The 21,641-nt window shown below is 41.7% G+C and overlaps 1 protein-coding gene across 2 annotated transcripts in view; it reads left to right on the top strand.

Annotated features, from left to right (window-relative positions):
* NT5C2 (5'-nucleotidase, cytosolic II) overlaps positions 1 to 19,681 on the top strand; it is an 87,310-nt gene extending 67,629 nt beyond the window's left edge. For both annotated transcript variants that reach the window (XM_015420136.1, XM_015420138.1), the window contains exons 5-18: positions 1,471 to 1,566; positions 1,977 to 2,068; positions 2,237 to 2,294; positions 3,238 to 3,331; positions 3,741 to 3,794; positions 5,709 to 5,792; positions 7,109 to 7,150; positions 7,873 to 7,980; positions 9,967 to 10,033; positions 11,700 to 11,870; positions 12,554 to 12,605; positions 14,890 to 14,950; positions 15,929 to 16,105; positions 17,913 to 19,681. In XM_015420136.1, the coding sequence (XP_015275622.1) occupies positions 1,471 to 1,566; positions 1,977 to 2,068; positions 2,237 to 2,294; positions 3,238 to 3,331; positions 3,741 to 3,794; positions 5,709 to 5,792; positions 7,109 to 7,150; positions 7,873 to 7,980; positions 9,967 to 10,033; positions 11,700 to 11,870; positions 12,554 to 12,605; positions 14,890 to 14,950; positions 15,929 to 16,105; positions 17,913 to 18,146 (1,390 nt within the window). In that variant the 3' untranslated portion in view covers positions 18,147 to 19,681. The remainder of the gene's footprint in view (positions 1 to 1,470; positions 1,567 to 1,976; positions 2,069 to 2,236; positions 2,295 to 3,237; positions 3,332 to 3,740; positions 3,795 to 5,708; positions 5,793 to 7,108; positions 7,151 to 7,872; positions 7,981 to 9,966; positions 10,034 to 11,699; positions 11,871 to 12,553; positions 12,606 to 14,889; positions 14,951 to 15,928; positions 16,106 to 17,912) is intronic.
* Positions 19,682 to 21,641: the final 1,960 nt, after the last annotated feature.

Genomic DNA, 21,641 nt, shown 5'->3' with positions numbered 1-21,641 from the left:
GCTGACCAGAAGCCTTGCTGGCCCCACCCACTTTCTAAAAACACTTGGCAGGCACCAGGAAAGGTGTCCGTGAGCACCATCATGCCCACAGGCACCATGTTAGGGACTCCTGGACTAGAACAAAGAGAATATCGTAATAGTCTAGTTTACTTGTTTTGGCTGCCTCCTTCTCAATCTCATTGAGGGCCAAGCCACAAGTTATGGTAGTAGGATGGCTGCTCAAAACTACCTCCCTATGTAATATTTTCACCTCTTTCCCAATTACATGTTGATTTACTTGCCATGATGTGCACTCTTCATGTCATGTGGTTCCCCATCCTCTCCCACTAGTGTAAACCAGTGATGTGGAGTGTGGGTGAGGAAGCACACTATGTGACTGTTCCATCATGGGTAAGTGGGGGGGGGGGAACTATATGTTTTGGGAGGAAAGGGAAGAATGTGACATGGGGAGGCTAAGTAAGCACCCAATAATCAAGCTCAGTAAGCTGTAATTTTTGCTCAGTGACATGATGATTAGCTGAGGCAAACTAGACATGGTAGAAGTTCCATATGTAGAAGCATGGACTAACCCCTATTAGAAGGATAGGAGTGTTCTACTTACAGAAAGGGTTTGCTAGTCAAGGATGTCAAGCCTTCCTGCAGTTTCCTCTACCCAGGTACTTTTCACCTAGCTGAGATGACTTTTAGTACCCAAGCACAGCTGTGGAGGAAAGAGTTTAGGAAAAGAAGCTTTGGGGACAAGCTGCAGGTTGGGAAAGATCTTTACTCCTCACTTAAATGTCCCTTTTTGCTTTTAAAATCACATTCTATGTGACTGGATCAGTTCTTGCTTCTGTCATAATTAGTTCAGCCCTTGTTGTTTACTATAATCAGGGCTCCTCTGGAAAACCACTGGGCAGATAAAATGACAGTTAACTCTCTCTGTAGACATGTTGAAAAGGGTTTAGTTTGCAACAGTAGTAATACTAGCATTTCAGTGTGTTCAAAGTGCTTTATATAAATTATTTCAGTAATTCTTCAGCATCATTGTAAACAGTTAGGATAAATGTTTGCTAGCACTTCGTGGACAAGTCTGTTTTAATCTTTTTATGGTAAAGAATACCTGTCTTGGAGTTATTCAGTGACTGGGCTAGGTGGGAGTGTTTAAGTTTTGAGTTTTGAAAGCTATCTAAGTGTCCTACTGAATGTGCAAGCCAGCCTACCTGTTGAGATAAATGAACTAAATATAAGAGAACAGATCAATTGTACTTTTAAACCAGGCAATGCAGACTATTTTTTCCTCTGCAGCTAAACAAAAGTTCAATGGGACTCTGTCAGCAAAGTGTCCTCCTTAGGGTCAGATTCTAGTTTGGACAGAACATGATAGAACTGGCTCAGGTATGCCATTCCAATAGACTATCTTTTAAAGTCTTGCTGTTGGTCATTGCATGGTATAAAATTCTTATATCATTCTTTGCATTTCTTTGATAGAGGCCTGGTGTTTGATTCCCTTTATGGAAACCTGTTAAAAGTTGATGCCTATGGGAACATCTTGGTATGCGCACATGGCTTTAACTTCATGAGAGGGTGAGTACTACAAATATAGGTGTTATGGAATTTGTTTCAGAATAAATATATGTAGCATTTGGTTGCTAATCACATTCAGTATAAAGCACAGCTTCTTCCAAATTCATAAGGGGCCCCAGCTTTGCTATAGATTGTTCCTGTCCAGTATATCCTGCTAAATTTGGAAACCCTGTTAGAGGAACTCAAGAGAATGTGAGAGAAATATCCATGTATTTTCATTTGCCTGTAGCTGTATGATGATGAGACCTTCCATCACATCTTACATTTCTGAGAGTAGTGTTTTTAAAGGCTGAACTGGCTTATTGATCTTTTTGGCATCTGATAAGAGTTGCCACAGAAGTTAAAAAAAATGGTTGTGATCTTGCTGACATCTTTTAAGTACCATCTTCCCTTGCCCTTTATGTTTTTAGGCCAGAGATCCGAGAGCAGTATCCTAATAAATTCATCCAGAGGGATGACACTGACAGGTTTTATATTCTAAACACTCTGTTCAACCTACCAGGTGAGACCCTAAATGGAGGAGGTGGAGGGCAGATTTTGTGCTATGACAGTCATTCAGTGTGCCACTGTTAAATATCACAGTTGGAAATGTCCTTTTGACTTCTATTGTGTAATCCTCTCCTTCACTTAACGATTAATATTGCCTTTATTTGGCTTTCCTTCCTTGCAGAAACCTACTTGTTGGCTTGTCTGATAGATTTTTTTACTAACTGTGACAGATATGCAAGGTGAGTGTGTAATCGTGAGATCTAAGATGCTATGCCCTGTCTACTTTGCACGTATTCAGAGATTAATACAATTTTCTTGGTGAAATTTTATGGAAACTGTAACTTTGGAGTGAATGGGATTGTTTGCATTGTTTGGCCTTCCAGTTTTCACGGTTTCTTTACTTAAGGTGAAAAATCACTGACTTAGGCTCAACTACACGTGACACTGGAGTTCTGTGACTGGAATTTCATACATAGAAATTGGCCCTAAGAAGGGGAGAGGGATATTAATCAAGGCTGCAGCGCTAGAGAATTTTTTTAACATGCCATGTTGTTTTCCCAGGTGGGAAGCTTTGTTTGTGCCTCCCCCCTGTAGAACGTAAGAGGTATCTACCACAGCTCCATGGCCCAATCCAGGTCCAGACTAAATGTCTAGAGTTTTAGTCACAGAACTCCAGCATTGCATCAAATACATCCCTTTAAATATGCAAACTTGGCTGATTAATAGTTGGACACCACTGTCTACTCATGAGCTGTGAAATACAATACATAAGAAGAGTTGTTTATACTCCGCGCTTCACTCAGAGTCTCAGAGTGGCTTACAATCTCCTTTCCCTTCCCCTCCCCACAACAGACACCCTGTGAGGTAGGTGGGGCTGAGAGAGCTCTGAGAGAACTGCTCTTGAGAGAACACCTCTGAGAGAATTGTGACTAACCTAAGGTCACCCAGCTGGCTGCATGTAGAGGCGTGGGGAATCAAACCCGGTTCTCCAGATTAGAGTTCACTGCTCTTAACCACTAGACTAAACAGGCTTCCATGGGACTAAACCTACTAGGGTTTTATAACTACTTTCAGTGTTGCCAATTCCAGTTCTGCAGGAGTTTAGATGCCTCTGGAACTCTTAGTACTATATGCTGTTTTACTGTATGATATGCCTCTGTTCGTTATTTCTTTCTCTCATAGCTGTGAAACAGGGTTTAAAGATGGAGACCTCTTCATGTCCTTCAGGAGCATGTTCCAGGATGTGAGAGATGCTGTGGACTGGGTACATTATAAGGTGATTGAAACTTGAGTCTTTTTTTTGAGGATGCTTTGATTTTCCATTAGTGTTGTAGCTAAACCACTTTCTAACTTCTGAATAAAGATATCATAATATGAAATTTTCTTTGCTACCCAATGGGTAAATATTAAATACTAGCTAAGGGCCATTGATATAATGGGCAAGAAGCAGAGGGTTGAAGAGATGCTTCAAGCCTTACCTCCACCCTACTTCCTCCTTCTATGTTCCAGCTCCATAATTTCATATTTGGACTTTTCCATCTTTAGAGTCACTTATTCAGGTATCACTGATACATCTCTCTACAGAATGATGACAGCATAGAAACTGATACTAACATGAAACCTGAGTAAGATATCTGCTAGGTCATAACTTCTATCATCTCATAAAGTTTCTCCTCTTGTTTCAGGGATCTCTCAAGGAGAAGACAGTTGAGAATCTGGCAAAGTATGTGGTGAAAGATGTGAGTGTGCAGATCCTCTCCTTAATTAAAGAAGTTGTTTTGTTTCAGGCAATTTTAGTGAAGATGCCACCCTGCCAGTTAAAATTACAGAAGCAGAGTAGAATGTTCTCCATCTTCTTATTCACAAAACCCCCCTCAAAACCTACTGGAGAATTGTATCTGACACTAAAAGATTTTATTGTTTGCTTCAGCAGCTCTTTCCTTTGTTGATAGGGAATAGTTGAGCTTTAGCAATTCCACCTACTAATATTTCCTTATCTTCACTCTATTTAGGACCTCTGCTCCATAAAAGGGCTTATGCCTTATTTCCAAAATGTTTCCCCACTCAAAAGCTAGTAGTGAGAAGCACAGCAACATCAAAACAAATATATGAGGAACATTTCAAACTGCCTTTCAGCCCTTGGTATCCTGAGAGGTATAAAATTGAAGCTGCGCCTTCATTCTTTAAGGGGGTGGTCCATTTGATGTAGTACAAACACATAATGAGCATCCTGTAGCACAGAACTGTGCTATCCCATGCTAAGTGAAAAATCGGTGTCATTTTGTTTATAATTAGGCAGTAAGGAGCCTTTGCTGCCTGCAGCCTCTCATTTTAAGATCATAAGGTTTCTGGTTACACATTATAAAATGGCTGTTGACATCTCTGTTCTGAAAAAGTCTCTTGTAAATAAGGTCTAGCAAGATAGAACATTAGTACAGTCACAACTCTGACATAAGACCTTTCTGCAAACTTACCTCTTTAGTGAGCCATTGAAAGGATTTAGTGTCATAAAGGAACAACAGCCTCTTATCTGGAACTCAACTAACTGTAGACATGCATACCATAGAGATGCCCTTGGTGGTGTACTGAGTCAATGGTGCTGTATGGGGTGGGCTGACCCTATAAGAAGATGCCTGATATTTCAGGCATCAGAGAGGCAATATCCAATACCATTCCTGCCCCCAACACTTCCTGGTTCTGATATTATTGGGAGTGGTAATAGACATCAGGAATCCTTTCGGGGAGAGGTGAGGGCTCCCAAATGCTTAATGGCATACCTGCCCTTTAAACTTGAAAAGGCTATTATTTTCAGTGGTGCTGGCAAGTATACCCCCATTGAAAATAACGGCCCTTTAAACTTTAAGGGAAAGTGTGACTCCAACCAGCTAGGAGGACTTTAAATAAAGTAGACTTGGAGTCCAGAAGCCTGATCTACTGCCCATTATTTCCTATAGGAAGCAGACCTGGCCTTTGGGCCCTGAAGTCCAGGCTTACCTTGTATAGGAACATGTCCATAATGGACATGAGTCTGGAGTCACCTGTCGGCTGAGTGCCTGCCCCTGGACTACAACTAATCTTTGGGCAGCTTATGGTTTGCTGGGAACTCTGGAGCTTGTTGCACCAAGCCAGTCCCTTTAAGACTGAGCCTGCCCTGTGGAACAGAATGGGGAGTGGGCAGCAGCTGTGTCTAGTACCTCTGAATTCCATGAGGCTTCACAAGGAAATCCCATGGGGTAGCCAAGCCTCATGGGAGAGTCAGGGAGGACATGTCTTATAGTTAAATATTAGAAGTATTGTTCTCATATGTCCGGAACAACTTTCCTATATGATAACAATGTTCCTGGTATTTAACAATAAGCGTCCTGATACAGTATTAAAGCAGTGACTTTGCTAGTGCACAGCCATAGTGCTATATGTGCATGTTGCTCAGAACACCTATCTGGGCCATGACATTTAGTTGCATGGTTGAAACATGTAGCAGTTCAAGAAGCATATTAATCATGCTGCAGTTGTCATTTGACATGATTCAAAACAGCAGGATACACATTGCTATCTCAACTGGGAAATCTGAAAGATTCCTGAAGGTAAGAGGAACTTTCTAATTTTAGTGGTTGATTGATGATTCAGTTTTATTTTAATCTTTGTCATCGTAGGGAAAGCTGCCTCTGCTGTTGAGCCGTATGAATGAGGTGGGAAAAGTGTTCCTTGCAACCAACAGTGATTATAAATACACTGATGTAAGTGACAAATACAAATACAAATACAATACCTTTATTGGCATAAAATATCAAATACACATGCAGCAGAGCCTCAAGATAGGCTGGAGGGGTATCACATTCCGAATTGCCTTAACATGAGCCTCTCCTCCTAGTTACCTCATAAAAAATTTTTGCTACAGGTTCCAGAATTTCTATATTATGCGAAGACAATAAAGAACTAATTTTATGCTCATCAGATTGGCCCAAAAGGGGGTGCAACACAGGTTCAATATAAACAACACGGATGTCATAGTGTAATTTACAGTGCAATAGCACATGTCCAATGAATTCAATTTTCCCCATCCCACAGGGGCACAATCTATCTTTATAGGGAATTTTCTTGAACCTTCCCGATAGAACAGCTGAGGGAAGGACGTCGAACCGTGCTAGCATGAAAGCCCTACGAAGATGGGGCTGAATCAGTTTTGCCAGGTATCCTGAGGAAATGTGGCTAAAAGAAAGTCCCATACTCATGGGAGAGCAATGTCTGTGCGCCAGTCTTCTCAGATCTTGCACCTCTATATCAAGGAGTCTTTGTTTGAGTAAGGCAAAAGCCTTCTGCTCAGACAAAAGTACCAAGTCATCAAAACTAAAGCCGATTATAGAAATTTTTTTCTCTATATTAATCAACCAAGTCGATAGATGGGATTCAGTTAACATGTGCACCACAAGACTGTTTGGGCCACATCTAAAATGAAGGCGCAGCCAAAATTTGAAGGTTATGGTCCATGCCATCGTAATTAACTGATGTAAGTGTTTTTAAAATATGGGCCTCTGCTTTGAACTTTATTTTAGGAGACTGGACTGAGGAGTATAACACCTTGAGAACAAGAGCATGAGGCTCCTAAATCCTGATTTTATCAGTGTCTCCTGCCCCCCAACTTTCCCCCATAAGATTTCCCAGCACAGTTTTCCACAATGTATCTATCTAATGAGTGACTGTGACTCATCAAAGCTCATATAGAAATAAATGTTGTTAGTCTTTAAGATGTCACTGGACTTTGTTTTATTTTGGTTCCTCTTTACTCTGTGAGACTGAAATCCTTTGGTTAAAATTGCAGTAGTAATACGGGGTTAGGGGTGTTGATGTATCATTTTAGCACAGACGGAGCCTATTGTACATTTTCCTGTTTATTTGAAGTCAATTATAAAATAACTGTTCAGATTTAATTGATGTGGTGGTTGCGCTATACAAAAAGTGTTGTTCTGTGTATAACATGGTGGAATTTGAGAAATCTGTTTGTATAGCTATAAATATCTGAAATATAAAGTACCATCTTTAATTTGCCTTTCAGAAAATAATGACTTACCTGTTTGATTTTCCACATGGACCAAAGGTGGGTTATACGAGTTATTGATTAGTACTCTTTTAGTAATATATGCTTTAGCAGCGTACATATCTTTTCTAGGGAGGATAAACATAAAGTCATGTTTGCAGTGTTAGATGTGGCAAGCTGCTTGCCTGGATAGAAGGTATTGTTTCTCTCCCTGCATTAGTCCTATATGGCTAAGTATCATGATATTGTAGTGGATCCGCAAAACCTTCCACAGTTTCAGATTAACAGAATACCATACTCGTCAGAAGTAACACCTTGTTAAGGTTTTGCATGACTATTAACATCAAAACAGTGTGTTATGAGTAGACAAGTTCCTATGTTCCTTAGTTTTTTCAGTGGTAGTCTCTATTTTGAAAGCTGTTGAATGGTTTGGACTTACACTGTTGAATGTTTGGGTAGAAAGGCTGTTGCTTGCCCTTGAGAGCATCAGCCTTAAGAAATGCCAGACAAACAGGCCTGCTTGTAGGCATGTGTTCCTCTGAGGCTAATGTTTATGGGAAGCCAATTCTGACAACTTTAGGGAAGGTATATGTTATATGGTGCCTTGCTTGACAAGGTGGCAGCTCAGTAATTGACACCCTCCTGTCTTGTGGTGGCTATACTATTATTCTCTGTTGCAGAACTGGACTTAGCCAATACCAAAGTAAACTCATCAGCAATCACTATGAAATGTATGTGACTTTGTGGTAAAAAGAGAGATGGTTCTGTTTGATCTTTTGTAGCCTGGCAGCTCTCATCGGCCATGGCAATCATACTTTGACCTCATCCTTGTGGATGCACGCAAGCCTCTCTTTTTTGGTGAAGGGACAGTCTTGAGACAGGTGGACACGGTGAGTATTATGTGGAATTAATGGTTTGATCTTCCTGGAGGGAAATATAGTGACAGATACTTAGATAATCATTATAATTTCAGACTAAAGTCTGAGCTATGCATGTTTGAATCTGTGATCTTCCATAGAAACTCAGCGAGTGACGTTGGGCAAGTCGTACACTCTCAGCCTAACCTACCTCACAGGGTGGTTGCTGTGGAGAAATTGAGAGTAATTTTTGGGATCTGGACTCTACAAAACCTTCACCTTTAGTTTTCAAAAGTTTTTCTCTCATAGCAGAGAATGGGCAGGAGGTGGGAAGTCCATTGCTCTCCCACCTCATCCAGCATTGCTTTAGAAATGCTATAGCCTCCTTGGCTGTAGACAGTGAAATAGTCAGCTGACACTTAGAAGGGGACAGAGACATGGGAGATTAAGAGGCTAGAATGTATCTTCCTGGTGATCACAAGAAACAATGAAACCTCTTAGCACAGAACAGGAGGTCTCTTTTTTGGCTGATCTCATCGAGAGAGAAGGAGCTTCAGCTCCTGCTGAGGCTGCTGTTGCCATGTGGAGGGCTGGCTACCTGAACAAAGACACCAAGTTAATGGGAAGCTTTTAGGAAACTATAACTTCTAACCTAAAGAGCTTGCCTTAGAACAATATCAGCTAGGGCATGTGCAGAGTGAGGGACAAAGGAGCTGCATGTTTATACCTTTCTTTTGGATTCATTTCTCCATCTGTTTCTGTGCTGAGAGTGTGTGTGGGCATTTTCTTTTTAATAAATGTTTTATCATTGTTAATGCTGGTAGTTGTTCTCTGGACCACATAAATGTCCACCATTTGAACATGTTATTTAAAGTGGGTGCCAGGAGAAGAAGGGCGGTCTTTTGGCAGATTGCTAATTCCCCAGTGGTGCTACAAGTGCAGTTACCCATGGTAACCAGTCACCGGATAGTGGGGGAGACAGGGGCCTTAGAACAACTATGGAAGGGACACTAGTCCTCTCAGCATGTAATTCCTACAAGTAGGTGGTAGTGGAACCAAAAAGAGGAACTGAAAATCCCTCAAAGGTTCAGGAAAGTTTGGAGAGTGAGATGGTATTGAGTGGAGACTCAGACAGCTGCTGGTGCCTAGACGTCTCAAAGGGCAGGACAGAGCAGTGCTACAAGGATAAATGGAGGAAGGGAGAGCAGTGTTATAAGCTGTATTGAGTCCCATTGGGGGAAAAGCGGAGTACTAATATCTAGATAAATAAAACATGAATGTTGAATTCTAGATTCCCTTTGGTAGTCATTGACTACTTTGATCTAGATAATCTAGTTAGTTTTGGTTTAAAGCTACAGCATTATGTATTTCAACCGGATGCACTAAAAGGAACTAAATTAAGAATAGCAACAATGTTGCAATAACAACCTAAGAAAACAGCATTGCATTTAGATCAGTTGAATTATTTTTGCTGCTCAACTGGTTATTTCATTGACGGTGCAACATAAGCTACATTGCCTGATATTGTTTCAGTGGCCCAGGAATGTGCTTCTTTGGGATCCTGACTCCTGTGAATTTAACGGAAGCTGTGTTATCACTATTTTTTTCCCTTCTTCAGCTAAATTCTAATCTTACACCTGGCAAGTGGGCAGAATCACCTAACACCAAACTGTTTACCAGGCAACTACTGTCACCATTGATTAAAACACTATAGCAATACTCCTACTTCCAATGGTTTTAAAACAAAAAAAAAAGCTGCTAAGACCCTGACTGGAAGAGGGGGTGAGAAATGACACACAGAAGGGGAAAGCATGGAGAGAAATCTGTTTTGAGACTCCATTGTCAATGAAAGGGAAATCAACCTTGTGTGGAAGCCCAAGATGATATAGCAAAACAAGTCCTCATATTACAATGTGATTTTGTGTCTGACCAAAGTCTTTCTACTGGACACTGTTTTATCAAGGTTGAGCAAGAGGAACCTACATTTTCACTGAAATAAATGTCTCTCTCTCTCTGCAGGTTACTGGCAAGTTGAAGATTGGTACCTACACAGGTCCCCTACAGCATGGCATTGTCTACTCTGGGGGTAAAGTGGAAATGAGAATATTTGTTATTATGAATGGGACAGGGATTTGGGGTTTTTGATCTGCCTTCACTTGGGATTTTTATATTCCATTGATTTTCTGCAGGGGAAAGAGCTCTATCTTCAAAAAGTTTTCTTTGCTGTATCTAGGTGAAGACATTTTTTTCCCCAGCATAGTTTGCCAGGGTACAATAATTACTCTGCACATACTTTAGGTTTTTTAGGTTTGCAGACTCAGTAATGTAGTGGTCAGTGCATGAGCTGTGGCTATTCTCTAGTAAGACTATCCCATATGCCGCAGTGTGTCTTGAAACCGGTCAGATGTCCCTGGAAACTCCAGCCTGGAAGATGCCATAAAATCCCTTATGAACTTAGACAATACCCTTGTAGTCAGGGTGCCATTGAATCCGTTCCCCACGTTCTTTTAAATTGTCCATTTTATACTAAGACCCGGGATAAATTTCTGGACACCCTTCTTTTTACACGGCGTGGTCTCCCTGAGAGTGTTAAAGTCCAGTGCTACTCTCGGGGCAAAACTCTTCTATAACTTTTAATGTTGCCTGTTTTCTTCAATCTGCAATTCAAATCAGGGAAACTATAAACTGATCAGGTGTTTTTTTTTCTTGCTGTTTGTTTGTTTGTACGACAGCCACATTTTTGAGGTGTACCTAAATTTTAATGTACTTTTATCTCTGATATGCCAATAAAAGTTGTCTGTCTGTCTAGTAGGACTATATAATGGAAAATGAACTTTAGGGTTTTTTTTTAAACCCCCTGGTGGTGGCTTCTGCTTCTCCTCCCCTGCAGAGGAGAGCCAGTGATGTCAGGACATGCAGCAGTAGTAGTGGGGCTCCCGCTCCCACTCCTCCTCCTCCTCCACCTGTCTGAAGTGCTACTGCCTCAGTGGTGGTGGGAAAGCTCCTTCTCCTCTCTGCTTGCAGAAGAGAGGCAACAGTGACAGGGCTGGCAGTGGAGTGGGTGGGAGGGAGCATAAATGGCTCCCACTCCTTGTCGCCTGCCTGCCTGCAGAGGAGAGTTGGCAGTCAGGCTGCTGTCAGTACTGGGGTCTCTGACAGCGCCATTCAGCTGCCTTCTCCCTTACCTACTCACAATAGGTTTACATTGCCTGTGCATTCCTCTGTTTGGGGGGATTTTAACTCACACACACACACACACACACTTTGAAGGTTTTTACATTTTTCTGTTAATGGGAGCTTTGCTGTTCTGAATGAGAACTCGGGTATAACCCCAGGGACTCCATTCTAGTCTGCACAGGTCATTCAAGGTACATGGTACCTTTGATAGAACCATGGATGAGCCCTCAAATGTGACATTGAGTAGAATGTGCCATGTGTTGCAGTTGTCTTTTACATGTATGTATTTTAGCCATTTACGAGGTCAGAGTATAAGTACAACTATGTGTAGGGTATGTGTTGTACTAGTTTACTCTTGAGTTTCAAAATTGCTTTAAAGCAGCCCCGCATCTGTAGTCCCTCTATTTAGGAAACAGAACTGCCAGAACATGCTAAGAGTGGAAGCTTTTCCAAAGTTTCTTTTCCCCTTTACATTAAAGCTTGATACATGGAACAGTAACATTGCTGTAATAGTCTAGTAGGAAATGCCTTTCTTATTGACAGCTATCGATTCTACCTTCCTTCTTCCCTCTCAGGTTCCTCTGATACCATCTGTGATCTTTTGGGGGCCAAAGGCAAAGACATTTTATACATTGGAGATCACATCTTTGGAGATATTCTGAAGTCCAAAAAACGTCAGGGTTGGAGGACTTTCTTAGTAATTCCAGAACTGGCACAGGAGCTTCATGTCTGGACAGACAAAAGCTGTAAGTAATGAGCTGTCTCAATCCCAGCCGCTCCTTGAGAATTTACATAGTTTAAATTGCCATAGGCTAGCTGGGGGGAAAAACCTTGCTTTCCTGTTGGCTATTTGCATGCAATAAGAGATGAAGAGAGTCTTTTGACAGATCTAAACTGGTGGGACTGCTACAGATTTTTGTACATTTTTTTTTTCTTCTTTGAACTGAGGTTGTAAACTCATTCTGCCAACTGTGTTATTGCTGATGATGATGTTTGTCACTCAGGCTACTTACACTGGAGTATATAGAGCTGCCAAACTCAAGAGAGAGCCAGGAATGAAAACTGTAATCTTAGAGTCTGTAAGAAATTTCCTAAGCCAAAGTCCTAGATTTACTAGCATTGCCAAATAATTTATAAAAGACTGGCTTGTTTTTCCTTTGTGAAATAGAAAAAGCTTTTCTTTTCTTTTCTTGCCTTATGGCTTCTGCCACCACCACCAAGTGGCAATGAAAGGCTTTATCAGCAGCTCTATTTATGTCAAATCAGCTTTACTGAGATACGGTTTGCAGAATGCAGAATTGCTTCATAAGCCAACAGAAAACTCTTTAGAGATATGCATCTCTCTCTTTTTTGTTGGAAAGGAGGCTTTGCCTTAGTTGATTTCCACTATAACACTTTTTACTTTTCTCATCCACCCCCTGCTGTTCAGCCCTTTTTGAAGAACTTCAGAGTCTAGACATCTTCTTAGCAGAGCTATACAAGTAAGTATTTTAATGCTTTCCCCGGAATGCAATCCCGTGATCCAGTTAGTGGTTGGATTCTCTTTTTTTATAAGCGGGTATACCCTGTCAAAGGGAAACAGGGTAGGGTTGGGAAAAGAGAACCACATTCTTGGGTCTGATCTAGTAGCTTTTCTGAACAGGTGTTTCCTGTCCCAAACCATCTGGTATTTGCCTTCACTATGCTCAACAGTAATTAATTTTTCTATTTTTTAATATATTTTATTTTTGCCATTTGCCTGTCTAATTCTTGAGGCAAAAATATCCATTGCAAGAATAAACAGTAGTGGTGAGAAAGGACATCCCTGTCTCATCCCCTTTTTGATCAGGAATCCATCTGTTAAAAGTCCATTAACTAAAATTTTTGCATTCTGCTTCTCATAAATTCCTTTAATCCAATTCATAAATCTATGTCCACAATTTCAGAACTCTAGTATTCTTTGCAGAAATGTCCAAGAAAGATTATCAAAAGCTTTTTCAGTGTCTAAAAACATAAAAGCCGCTTTTTCCTCCTTATTTTGTACAAATTCCATTGCATCAATTATAAAATGGACATTTTCCTTCATATATCTCTTGGGAACAAAACCTGTATGATCCTGATGAATTATCTTTGTTATACATTTCCTAAGCCTTTCTGCCATTATTGAAGCAAAGAGTTTGTAATCTACATTAACAACGATATATGTCTATAGGACTGTGGTAGCACTGGATCATTTTCTTCCTTTGGAATCAATGTTATATGTGCCTCTTGCCATAACTGAGGTAGTGTTTTCTTTTCACTTATTTGATTCATAACTTTCTGAAGTGGCAAAATTAGCTCTTCTTCCAAACATTTGTAGTACATTGCCATCAAACCATATGGACCTGGTGCTTTATCTTAAAAAAAATAATTGCTTGTGAGATGTCAGTTTAGCAATCGGGGAAGCCAAAGTCAGAAAGACAAATTTTAGGGCTAACCAGCAAACATGGAGTCACCAGGGGAGGGTGTGTGAGAAGAAGCTCCTGACCATAGATGGACAAATGAGGCTTCTCTCCCCCAAACAAACCCTGACAGTCTCTCAAGGCTTTCTATAAGAGATGTAGTGAAAGTCTTAACTAAAATGCAGGTTGATTTTCCAAAGAAGTACAGAGAAAAACAAACACCACAAAATGGTAAGATGAGTCTTATCTTCAAAGACATAGAAAGGAGTAAAGCAATAAATCTTAGATCGTAGTAGTCATTCCTTTATGTGTTTCTCATATGTTCACAGTACTTTACAGTTGCCCAATTAGCTTAGTCTTTTCAGCTCAGTTCAATTTATCAGAGAAAGAAAAGAGAGAGAAGCAAATCACAGCCCTTTTTTTAAAACAAAGTTTTCCCAGTGTCCTTTTTATGAATGAAGAATATAAAGATGTATAGGATATACAAGAAAATAACTAGGGATGAGTAGGAAAAAGCAAGGGGGGGCAGGCCTCACTTACCAGCACTAAGGCCACCATTAACTCTCTTCCTTGAGAGTTTGAGAGAGCCAGTTTGGTATAGTGGTTAAGTGTGCGGACTCTAATCTGGGAGAACCTGGTTTGATTCCCCACTCCTCCACTTGCACCTGCTGATGTGACCTTGGGTCAGTCACAAGCTCTGGCACAGCTATTCTTGAAAAAGAGCAGTTTCTGTCAAGAGTTCTCTCAGCCCCACCCACCTCACAGGGTGTCTGTTGTGGGGAGGGGAAGGGAAAGGAGTTTATAAGCCACTCTGAGACTCCTTTGTGTAGTGAAGGGCGGGGTATAAATCCAATCTCTTCTCTTCTTCTTCTTCTTCTCTTGATGGAATCGGATTCACTCAGGGTCAGAAGAACCAGCACTGATAAGAGTCACCTGTTGATGGCCTCTTGTCAGAGGGGTGAACAGATAAAAGGAAGTACTTCCCCAAAGAGTGATTAACACATGGAATTCACTGCCACAGGAGGTGGTAGTGGCTACAAGCATTGACAGCTTCAAGAGGGAATTAGATAAACATATGGAGCAGAGGTCCATCAGTGGCTATTAGCCACAAGGTATAGATAGGAACTCACAGGCTGGGGCAGGTGATGCACTGTATTCTTGGTGCTTGGGGGGGGGGGCAACAGTGGGAGGGCTTCTAGTGTCCTGGCCCCAGTGATGGACCTCCTGATGGCACCTGGTATTTTTGGCACCTGTGTGACAGAGTGTTGGAGTAGATGTGCCATTAGCCTAGCGAGAGGCCATATTGCTTGGAAGTTCATTGATTTTTTTTTTCTATTTCAATTAGACATTTGGATAGTAGCAGCAATGAACGCCCTGACATCAGTTCCATCCAGAGGCGTATAAAGGTACTGATGAACAGAATTTTTTTTTTGCCCCTCACTAGGTTCCCTTTTCCTAGAACTTTAGCAACACTACTTCTGAAGTGAAGTATCCTGCAGCAGCGTCATGGTAAAATTATATAGCATATTTACTATACATGTGAGGAACCTCAATATATGGGTGTCTGCAGATACTGTTAAAATAAACAGGATTCTTGTGATACCTTAAAGGTTAACACAATGTCATTCTGGCATAAGCTAGTGTAGATGAGTGCCTGCTTCTTCATCTTCTTCTTATGCGATGAGTGGATCCTCACTGTACTAAAAAGCTGCTTACCTTGGAGGATCTCTAGTGACAGCAGTTATATTTCAGATCCTGCTGGCTAGCAGAATCCCCACCCCCCACCCTGGTGGAAGCTGTCATTGATAGCCTGATTTTTCCATTAGTTTCACAGGCTTCAGCTGCTATGATTGTTAGAAAGTAAAATATCTGCCATTGCAAAACTGCCTTCTTTCAGTTGCATTCAGAACAAAAATTAGCTCCCTTCCTAAGTTAGACTGATCTGGCCTCACTTCTGTAATTCCAAAGCACTTTATGTGGGGCAGCCCTTGAAAATTATTTGGAAGTTACAGTTATTATAGAATGAGACTGCTTGCCAATGAAATGTCCACCATTCTGCCAACTGTACACTGGCTATCAAGCAAACCCTAATTCAAAATACATATACTACCATACACAAAATGGATCAAAGCTTATTGTGTCACTCACTCCAGCAGCACAGGATAGCCTCACTTGGGCCTAGGTTCCTAGATGCATGGTAGACCTGTGTTACCAGGAGCAACCTGAATTGCTCTACCTGACCTAGCTGCTCCTGTCCTTCAGTAGGTTTTGTTGATGGAGCTGCTGCTTCAAATTCAGTGGGGGAAGCCCTTGCAGAAAGGGGTGTTCTCACTCAGGGAATTGCTAGATCAAGGCAATGCCTCTAACTTGATCTCTGATTGTAGAAAGTGACTCATGATATGGACATGTGCTATGGAATGATGGGAAGCCTGTTCCGAAGTGGCTCCCGACAGACACTGTTTGCCAGTCAAGTGATGCGCTACGCAGACCTTTATGCAGCATCTTTCATCAACCTCCTATACTACCCCTTCAGTTACCTCTTCAGAGCTGCCCATGTACTGGTAAGTCCAGAACTCTAGATGGATAGTAATCCCATTCAGAAATTGTATGCATTTGATATGTCTGGACCCTGAACAAGTCATCCCTCCAGATCCATGGAGCAGACTTTCCATGCATTCTGTAACCACAAGTAAGTTAGAAGTGTTCAGAGAAGCCTGAGTTTACGGACATTGCCAACCATAACAAGTAAATGTTCTAATGTGATAGGCAGCATTAGAGAGAGTCACGACTTAAAGTCCTTAATGACTTCAGGCCCATGTGGTTGAAGGACTGCTTCTTCTTGTACCGGCCTGCTTGCCATCTGAAATGAAATGGTGTCAAGCCGTTTTATTTCAGAGGGCCATTGGAGGCTAGCCCTATTGATTGAGCTCTTTTGATACCAGTGAGCATACCTAGAATAATTTGCTTTTTTATGAGCACTTGGTATTTGGGGGATGTGCCTTTAATAGTTTGGGTTCTGATTACTTTATGGTGGTTATACTTTTAAATATGCTTTATATTTTTGTGAGCTGCTTTGTATGTAGAAGTAGCATATGTATTTTTCAAATAATAATGTGGCAGTTGACATGGTATCTTGCATATTACAAAGTTGCAAGAGGGGAACTCCTAAAGGAAGGGTAAACATCTGACTGCCCCCCCCCCCATCTTCCCTCCCCATTTGCTTTGTATTCTTGCTGCTGTGGCAGAGTGTGAGGAGAAGCAGGCATGGGGGTGTGTGGATGGATAAGCAGCAGCTGGCTCTAATGTTATATCTGTTCCTGGTGCCCATCACTACCACGTTATTGCATGTGCACATACCTTTCCCCATGTTACAGAAACTTCTAGCTTTAGGTGGTCCCTTTGGATTGTTTATCCACGTTGTGGGGCATATCTTTCAAATGTATAGATTGGAAAAGTGGTTGGTGTGTGCTGAACCAGGAGGCAGTAGTGGCAATGATTTTTAAGTCCCAAGGGATATTAATTCATTTTTTGTGGTTAATGCATAGCCTGAGGGGAGGGGGAGAATTAAATCTTAATTGTAAATAAATCACTGCAAGAATGCAGGTGCTCTGTTCCTGCCCTTGCATTTGAGAGCCAGCATGGTATAGTGGTTAAGAGTGACAGACTCTAATCTCTAGAACCGAGTTTGATTCCCCCCTCCTCCACATGAAGCCTGCTGGGTGACCTTGGGCTGGTCACAGTTCTCTTGGAGCTCTCTCAGCACCACCTACCCCACAAGGTGCCTGTTGTGGGGTGAGGAAGGGAATGTGATTGTAAGCCTCTTTGAGACTCCTTAAGGGAGAGAAAAGTGGGGTATAGAAACCTACTCTTCTTTTTCTTCTTAACCAGATCCATGTCCCACAGTCCCTTTTGCCCTTCTTAGGTTATTTTCATGGCATGCCAAGACCCACTAGCAGTCACATGTATGCAATATGATTAGAGAAGGGTCTTCGCTTTTTAGGATTGTGGGGGTAGAGTGGTTGATTAGACATAATGCTGTCATTAGAGGAATGGCCATCCAGGCTGTAATGAGGCCACTATCAGTGCTACCAATTGGATTTCTTTTCTAAACACTGGCAGTGATGAGCCAGTTTGTTCTGTATGAAAAGCTCCAGCCTGTAATCTGTTAGTAGTTGAGTCTTCCGTTCCTTGCATCCTGAATTTTATGATTCCAGACCATATTGAGTGGTTTGGGATGAAGAAGCTTCTTTAGGCTGTTGGCTTAACAGAAGTGGTAAATATCATGCATGATGGTTGGCACCTGCAGATGTCAAAACCACCAGTTCAGTTCACTGATCAAGAAATATTTCACTTTGTCTTCCTTTGCAGATGCCTCATGAGTCAACTGTGGAGCACACTCATGTGGATATCAATGAGACAGAATCACCAATGGCCACACGCAACCGCACTTCAGTGGATTTCAAAGAGTCTGACAAACGACACCAGTTGACCCGATCTGTTAGTGAGATCAAACCTCCTAATCTCTTCCCTCAAGCTCCCCAGGAGATCACACATTGCCATGATGAGGATGATGATGAAGAGGAGGAGGAGGAGGAGGAATAGAGAAGAAATTTGAAGAACACACAGCATGGCTGTAGCAGTGATTGACAGGAACAGACTCCCACTTCAGAGGCCTGGGATTAGGGTTAGGGATGATAATAAAATTAACACTAATTAGCAGATGTATTCCAGATGTCAACAAATTTGTATTGGAGAAGGTAGGACCAGACACAGGTGCCTATTGCACTGCTCCACCTGTAGAACATGGGGGTGGGGGTCAGGATGCCTGTGTTCTGCCTCTTCTACTGGTGCATTTAGTTAAAACTGCCTCCCAGGGAATGGTTTGCATTTAGTGCAGTGAAGCGGCTTTAGGCCCTCCAGCACCCCCAGTGTTCCAGTATCAGTTCTTCACAGAAGCATACCCTTTGATCCTCAGTTTTAGGATAAAGATGTATCTTAATACTGGATGCATGGGAATGGCAGTAATTCCAGGGCTGATTCTACCCCTGTCAAGCACAACTTGGTTTTTGAAATGGTTTATACTCTAACCTCATTATAGTGGGGGTTCTGCTTCTGGCCTTTTTCTGAATTGATGGTTTTAAAAGCTATCATGCTACATAGTTTTTATTGTTCGATAGCTAGTTTGCCTGCTGAGATTCCAAAGCTTATCTTATCTCCATCTCTGGCATGTGGTGCATGTATTCTAGGACCTTCTAAAATGGGTCCTTATGCCATGTGCTTGTGTTCTGCCAAGAGACTCCTAAACAGCAGTACATCTTATAGTTGTAAAAAACCCACACCATTTATGGAGGGGGAAGAATTGTCTATACCACCTCTCCTGGCCTTACTGTTGTAATGCTGTGAACTTGATGGAATATCCTGTAAGTGTCTGCAGGTCAGCTGGCAGCCACTCTAATCTCTGATGCGGACTCCTAGTCAATGGAAATGCAGTGGCCTTCTCTGGGATGTCCTTGCTAGGGCCGCTCTTTACCTCCATTCCAAGAATGAGAGTAATTGAAGGCCGACAACATTTGTCTTGTTGTTTGTACATGGATCTCAGAGCCTGGTATGTCATCCTGTCCACGAGTTCAGTCGGTTAAGCTAAAAAGCACACGTTTCCTCTGAATTATCCTGTACTGCAAGGAGAGCCTGCTTCCGTCTTTGTGCAAACAGGCAGTTATACATGATATGTTTCCTGGAATGCAGCACTTCCCATATCATACTGTGCCATTCAGGTATAGAAGACAGAAAAAGAGGCCCTATTTTAAGATACTTGATCTTTAGTTTGAATCAGTTAGCTGTAATTTTCTTCCATTATTAAAGTATATTGAACTGCAAATTGGCAGGACAATCTGATGCCACTGCGGTAGATCTGCAAATTAATAAATCATGAGGTTTCATAATGAAGTGCAATGATGTGTCACTAAAAGATGTTGAAAAGACGTACATATTGTAATGCATGACTAATGAAGGGTGTGTGTGTGTGTGTATATATATATACATACACATACACACACACACATATATGGAGAGAGGCTGTAATAAAAGGATAAAATATTCATAATTATAGTTTTCAGGGAATGGATGTTAAGCTGGTCTAGTCCATCCTTGAGGCTAGGCAAGAGCTACTGGAACATCAGTTTCATGAGTCTGAAAAATGGGAATTTGGATGGCACCCTTTTGTAAGAGAGCCACTCCTTTCTAGAGCACCCAAAATCTGCAGCTGAGTGAGGGAAAATGTTCTTCTCTGGGTCTTCCATAGAGAATAGATCTGTCTTAGAACGGTTCTTGTGTGGGTTTGGTTGACAAAGCATTAATGGTGGGGGGCACTAGTGGTGTCATGATGTCTTGTAAGGCAGCACACGGCTACGTCGCCAGCCTCACACTTTCACACACACACCCCGGCCTTCACAGCACTCTTATAGTATCAGAACACTGTGAGGGGTAGGGGTGGGGGATGAAAGCGTGAGGTTGGCAACGTAGCTGTGTGCTGCCAAATAGGTAGAGGTGTGAAGTGAGGAAGTTGTCCTGGATATAGGTGCTACTGGATCCTGGCGTACAATTGAAGGCTCTGATCTGGACCATAGAAGATCCCCCCCCCCCCCGGGTCTTACAAGGCAGTACCTTTCCGACTGTTGGGGACACTTTAGGGTGAAAGAAACAAGTCACTTAAGGGTGACAGTTTGCTTATTGGCCATGATCTATTGTGGTGTACACACAGCGGGTATGCAATTTTGATTTATAATATGGCTATTTAACTGACATATTTCACTCCAAAGTAGTAAAGCAGATAGAAGAGACTGGGGGAGGGGAAGAGGATAGGATTTATTGTAGGTGGAACTGAAATGGGTATTTTAAAACTCATGTGTTCTAATATTCTTTTTTTTATCAGATTTTATTGATTTTTTATTTCACCTACATTACTACAGAAAAAGAAAAAGGGGAAGAGGAAAAAGGGGAAAGGAAAAAAGGAAGAGGGAAAAGGGGGAAAAAAAATAACAAACTAAAATAATAAAACCCCGGGGTATAGACAGTAAATAAAAAGACCCACACTATATCTAAAAGCCCAAGAAAGGAAGGTCTTATACAGTTAGTATACAGTTAGTCATAAAAGTTATAGTTTTTCGATTGAATCAATGAATTTAGGAGTTGGTGAGTCCATTTTAGTAATTTTCAAATTTTCTTATCAGTGCGCACAAAGTCTCTTTCATCCACGTCAGTTGTAAATCTTTCAGTCATAAGAGTTACTTGGGTACTCTTAGCCGCAGGTCATACGTATCTCTGGCCGTGCCTCCTTCTGCTCGGGCTCCGTCCATCTCTTTTAGGTTCTCTGCAGAGCCTCTTCCGTCTGGCTGTTCTTCCCTTTTCGATCCAAAAAACTGCTTCAACCATTCTTCCGCTTTAAGTACTGAGTCTATTTTCTCTCTCTTATCCTTGTATTTAAACTGCACGCCCTCGGGATAGAGCCAGTTATATTGAATCTGGTTGATCTGAAGTGTTGAGATAAGCTCTTTGTATGCTTTTCTCTTCTGCCGAACCTCAAATGGAACGTCCTTTAGGACCCTGATGATTTCTGATCCCAGCTGAAGGGGTTTGGCTGCAGTCACTTTGAGGATATCATCCCTTGTCATTTTTCTTATGTAATGCTGTGCAGTGTCTAGAACTACTTATGCTCTAGTATCCACACACTCACCTGGCCTCTCTTGTCTATTTTGGATTCTACCAAAGAATGCCCTCCTTTTAAGAAATTCTTACTCAAGTTTTCTAAGTTTTTTAAAGTTAAGAGTAACGTTCTGGGAAGTATGCAGTACTATTGTCTTATTTAACACTTCTGGAAAGACTCACTGTAGAGTTACACGTTAGATGTAGTTCCACGATAAGAACATAAGAGAAGCCAATGTTGGATCAGGCCAATGGCCCATCCAGTCCAACACTCTGTCATACAGTGGCCAAAAACACCAGGTGCCGTCAGGAGGTCCAGCAGTGGGACCAGGATGCTAGAAGCCCTCCCACTGTTGCCCCCCCAAGCACCAAGAATACAATGCATCACTTGCCCCA

Source organism: Gekko japonicus, unplaced genomic scaffold (genome assembly GCF_001447785.1).
Source record: "Gekko japonicus isolate JY-2015 unplaced genomic scaffold, Gekko_japonicus_V1.1 scaffold29, whole genome shotgun sequence".
NCBI lineage: Eukaryota > Metazoa > Chordata > Lepidosauria > Squamata > Gekkonidae > Gekko > Gekko japonicus.
The sequence above is the reverse complement of the archived record's forward strand: the minus strand, read 5'-3'. Positions and strand labels throughout refer to the sequence as shown.